The sequence below is a fragment of the Lycium ferocissimum genome, chromosome 7 (assembly GCF_029784015.1).
Source record: "Lycium ferocissimum isolate CSIRO_LF1 chromosome 7, AGI_CSIRO_Lferr_CH_V1, whole genome shotgun sequence".
Lineage (NCBI taxonomy): Eukaryota > Viridiplantae > Streptophyta > Magnoliopsida > Solanales > Solanaceae > Lycium > Lycium ferocissimum.
In genome coordinates, this window is record NC_081348.1 from 51,530,633 (window position 1) to 51,535,553 (window position 4,921).

Here is a 4,921-nt window from a genome sequence, read left to right on the forward strand (position 1 = left end):
CTTCTGCATCAACTCAATATCTCTTTAAGATTGTTAGAAAAATAGGTAAACATAATCAAAGAAGAAAAGGCTTTGAGGCAGGTAAACATAATCGAAGAAGAAAAGGCTTTGAGGCGTGGAGAATCGACTTTCTGTAAAGAGATATTGCCCGTATACATGTTGAGTAAAATACAAGCAATTCCTTCAGGATACAACAAAGCCTAGATTATACGTGCATATTTTCTATATCACTTCATGAAGGAAGGCCCTATTTATAGAGTTACAAAAGTGACTATTGTGAATAGTCATGACTTTTCATGAACAAACATGTCTATTTAAATTCATATTCTAAATAAAATCTGAAAATACAAAGACTTTTAATAAATAAAGTCTTCAAACTCTTTTCGCCTTATATTGGAGGACAATCCCACTTCACATATATTACAAACTGTCTAACATCCTTGATTTCACATTCTAGCCTTAGCGTTTTTTTTTTTTTTTTTTTTTTTTTTAAGTTTCTGTTTCATGAAAATTTTGATTATATTTGTATGAGTGTATCTTGTGTGTGTTAAGGGGGTCTTTTTTTCTTTGTGAATCTAAGGTTTAAACCATTTTTCTTGGTCCATTTTGATTGAATCTTGTTTTTTACACCATTTTAGTTTGTTGGGTGTTTTTCTTTTTCTTGTTTTGTTTAAGGAAGTGATCATAAGCGGTTAGCTTCAAGACTTTGTCGGCTAGTTCTTGAACTATTGTCATTCAGGTTTTAAACAAAAAAAAAAAAAAAAAAAGAAGCTCAATTGAGTTATGATTAATTGTTGGTATAATACATAAACAGTATTCCTCCAACTTTGGTGTGCGCAAGTAAGCGCGCGAAAGACAATGTATAAAGTTAAACATGTAAACACAAATGTTGACGCGACACGGATGTAGCACCGCCAAAATGTATGTGCACAATGAAGTACGCCCTCCAACTTTGAGTGTACACAAGTAGGCACCTCAACTTGTATAAAGTTGAACACGTAAACACAAGTTGATGTGGCACGGACGTGGCACCCGGAGCCAAGATTTGAACTTGTGGGTTCGGGGTTCTAATTCTTTAAAAACTCTTTACTGGTTCGTAATTAATTATTTGTATATATTTGACAAAAAATTTAATATAAATATATGATTCGGAGAAAAATTGATGTGGCACGGACGTGGCACCTCCAAAAATGTATGGCACTGAGTTGTCAATTTTTGCTTGTCTAGTTTGAAAAATCAAGTGATTATTTACCACTTCATTCTTAGTTTACCCTTAATATTAACTAGTTAATAGACCCGCGCCTCGCGCGGCGAGACATTTCTTTTTATAAATTCAATTATAAATATTTATAATATTGACATTAAAATAAATATATAAATTATTAATCATATACTGATACTTATGTCTTGGTTCCAGCAAATCGAGAGAAAATAAAAACTAAAATTATAAATCAAATGTGTCTAAGGATAAAAATACATAAAGAACGAATAAAAAGTTAATGAACCGTTCTTTTAATTGAATGATATTTTTTTTTTTTTTTTTTTTGTAACATCCCTTCCTATTTTAGCATTGTTCATAAATAATACTATTAGTTATTGAAAATTATGGTAGTACTAGTGAATCTACACGCGCTTCGCACCGTTACTACACTAACATATCCAGTGAAATATTATTGAATTTAGAAATTAAATTTATAAAAATTCAGTCAGGATAGAAGATATTATATTATTCAAGTAAATGCATATAAAATAATTTGATATGCGTTCTTACCCATGTGATATTAACTCAAAATAATTTGATATATATTTATATATCACAACAAAGATCTAGGAATGGTAGACTGCTAGCTTTGATTTGTGTAATCTTAGTAAATGAAATTCTTTCCAATCTTCTGATAATGAGAACACGATAAATACGACAAATACATCTTATACATCCAGTAAATAGCCCATGATGAATTCTCCAAACATTCTTTTGAAAATCCCTGCAATCTGAAAGTCGGAATACCTAAAATTAACCTATCATTTTAAAACAAATGACAAATGTTAAATTAATAATTCCAGCAATTTTCCTCATGTGGTTCGGTGGTGCTCAAACTTTTGCCACAAATTTATTGCAGACTAATAACGATATTTTTTTTGGTAACTAACTGTATTATTTACCAAGTGAAAACTTTACAAAGCAAATCTCAAAATTGTGCAGTACTTGGACAGAAGGCCCCAAGCCTGCACTTCCTGTTGTCTATGTTCCTCCTATTGGCACCAGTACCTATATTCTATACACAAGCTAGGGATAAAAATTCAGTTCCTCCAACTTCCTAGCTAAACGAGTCTTCATGATTCCTCTTCCAACAACCTCTCGTACGACTTGTCTAATTATGAGATCTGGGCTCCTACTCTTACTTTGGAAAATCCTCATATTCCTCTCTAGCCAAATATGATATATACTCGCAGCAATAGACATCCTATAGATGCAAGCATTGATCGAGTTCCCACTTGCCCTTGTAGTAGCATATTGCACTTCATCCTTTCATTCTAACACATTCCTTCTAATCCCTTGCCAAGCCAATATCTTGGCCCAAATACCTTCTGAAAACGTACAAGCAAAGAAAAGGTGATTTGCAGATTCATTCTCCACATTGCATAGAGGACATATGACATCTTGAGTGATCCCCCATGAAGCCAATCTATCCCTAGTAAGCAATCTGTTCTGGGCAGTCAGGTTCAGCACAAAAATCCATTTGGGAGAACCATCATTGTTGCAAGTGAGCTTCTTCCAATGGACTTTTTGAAAGTTGTCTCTCTTTAGTACATACATCTTCTTTATAGAGAAAGAGGACCATCCCAGTACTTCCTCTACATTCAAATCAGCTTCCAAAGACATATGTTCTTGCCTTGATAATCTTCTGAACCACCCATGAGGCTTGCTTAGGGATGGTCCAGTCTTGCATATACTTCCCATAATAGGCATTGATCCATCTAACCCATAATCTGTCCTTCTTGTTGCTTAAACACCACAGGAGCTTGCATAGGGCTGCTATGTTCTATGTCATTAATTGCACTACATTGAAACCTCCGGCAGTTTTAGGGGTGCAGACTGTTTCCCAAGCTAGCAAAGCTTTCTTGGATTCATCCGATCTCCCTATCTAGAGATAAGTTCTGCACTTTGTCTCAGTCATCTTCAAAATCTTCTTAGGTATCACAAACACCTATGACCAGTACACTTGCACTGAGAACAACACTGATTTTGTTAGTTGCAGCCTGCCTGCATAGGAGAGAAATTTGGAAGTCCATGTGTGGATCCTGGCAAGTATTTTGTCCACTAGAGGTAAGCATTGAGTGATAGAGAGTCTCTTTGTGCTTAGGGGAACTCCTAGATATTTGAACGGGAGTTCACCCCTAGAAAACCCAAGTGCTTGTATTATTTCCTCCTGGTCTTGGGAAGGTACTCCACCAAAATAGATTGAGCTTTTGCTAGCATTGGCAACAAGCCCAGAAGCCTTTGAAAAGCAAGTAAAACAATCATATACCATCTGTACTGAGCCAAGATCACCCCTGCGAAATAATAGGAGATCATCTGCAAACCCCAATTGTATTATATTAAGCTTCTCACATTTAGGGTGGTAGTTAAAATTAGGATCATCTTGAAGTGTCTTCAAAAGTCTTGCAAGATACTCCATATTTAGGACAAACAGATAAGGGGACAGTGGGTCCCCCTGTTTAAGTCCCTTCTGCACTTTGAAAGGTACTGTGGGGCATCCATTTATGAGAATAGAATAGGCAACAGTGTTCACGCAAGTCATGATCCATTTAACGAATTTACCAGGGAAGTTCAGACTAATTAGAATTTGTTCAAGATATACCCATTCCGTAGAATCATAAGCTTTTTGCATGTCCAGTTTTATCATGCATCTCGGGGACACTCTTTTCCTCCCATACCCTTTAAACAATTCGTGACTAAGGATTATATTATTAGTAATCACTCTCCCTGTCACAAAGGCAGCTTGACTGCTATCTACCAGCCCATCCAATACCCCTTGGAGCCTGTTAGTCAGAACTTTGGAACTAATAACGATATTGTATTTAATGGAAAAACACTTCAATATTAAAAAAAAAAAAAAAATTAAAAAAAAAACTAATGGACAAAATATGCAACTTAGAATGAGCAAAAGGAATTAATCGTCCACTTTCAAGTATAATCACATTAATCGGCTTTAACTTTCTAAGAATCAGTCCATTTAGTTATGCCAAATGACCTTTTCGACACTACATTTTAGTCATCCCTTGCAATTTTTGATTGTCTTCACAACTCTTCATTTTCTAATTGATTTATCCTATAATTAATCTCCTTATGAGATACACATATTTGATATGGCCGTGAAACTTCGAAAAAACACAATTCTTTTTTGAAAATTGGCAAACCATTTTCTGCAAAACAACATAGTTGCCTAAACAATGATTCCCACACATCTCCTATCTCGTGTGAAAAGCTTCGATGAGAATCAAAATAAATTAAGTTTGGAAACTGACTGAACATTTTCATGGGTGCTTTAGGAAAGCCAATAGTGATAGGGTGAGTGTAGAATCCGGAATCTTAGAGATTAAGCCCTTAATAAGCCCTCCGTGCCAATAAGGTGAATGAATCAAAGGAATCCAGAAGATCAAACTATATTTCAATCAGGGGCGGCTCGACTATAAGGTCAATAAAGCAATCGCTTGGGCCTCAATTTTTTTGGGATCCCATTTTTTTTTAAAGATGTATTTTATATATATAACTGTTGTCTCGGCCAAACGAAGTTTTTCAAAATTAAAATTGATAAAATCTTATCTAAGATCAACAATGTCTCAAGAGAAATTGAATGGATTAGCTGTATTATCAATTGAAAAAGAATTGTTAGAACAAATCGATTATAGAACAATA

At 34.8% G+C, this 4,921-nt stretch overlaps 1 protein-coding gene across 1 annotated transcript; it reads right to left on the minus strand.

The window, feature by feature from the left end:
• Positions 1-2,530: 2,530 nt before the first annotated feature.
• On the minus strand, positions 2,531-2,971 carry LOC132062306 (uncharacterized). The gene has a single exon (XM_059454901.1). It carries the CDS (start codon positions 2,969-2,971, stop codon positions 2,531-2,533), a length of 441 nt encoding a protein of 146 aa, XP_059310884.1.
• Positions 2,972-4,921: the final 1,950 nt, after the last annotated feature.

What these genes read in the sequence shown, in the direction of transcription:
- LOC132062306 (XM_059454901.1), bottom strand. Translation starts at nt 2,971, where the DNA reads ATGCCTATTATGGGAAGTATATGCAAGACTGGACCATCCCTAAGCAAG.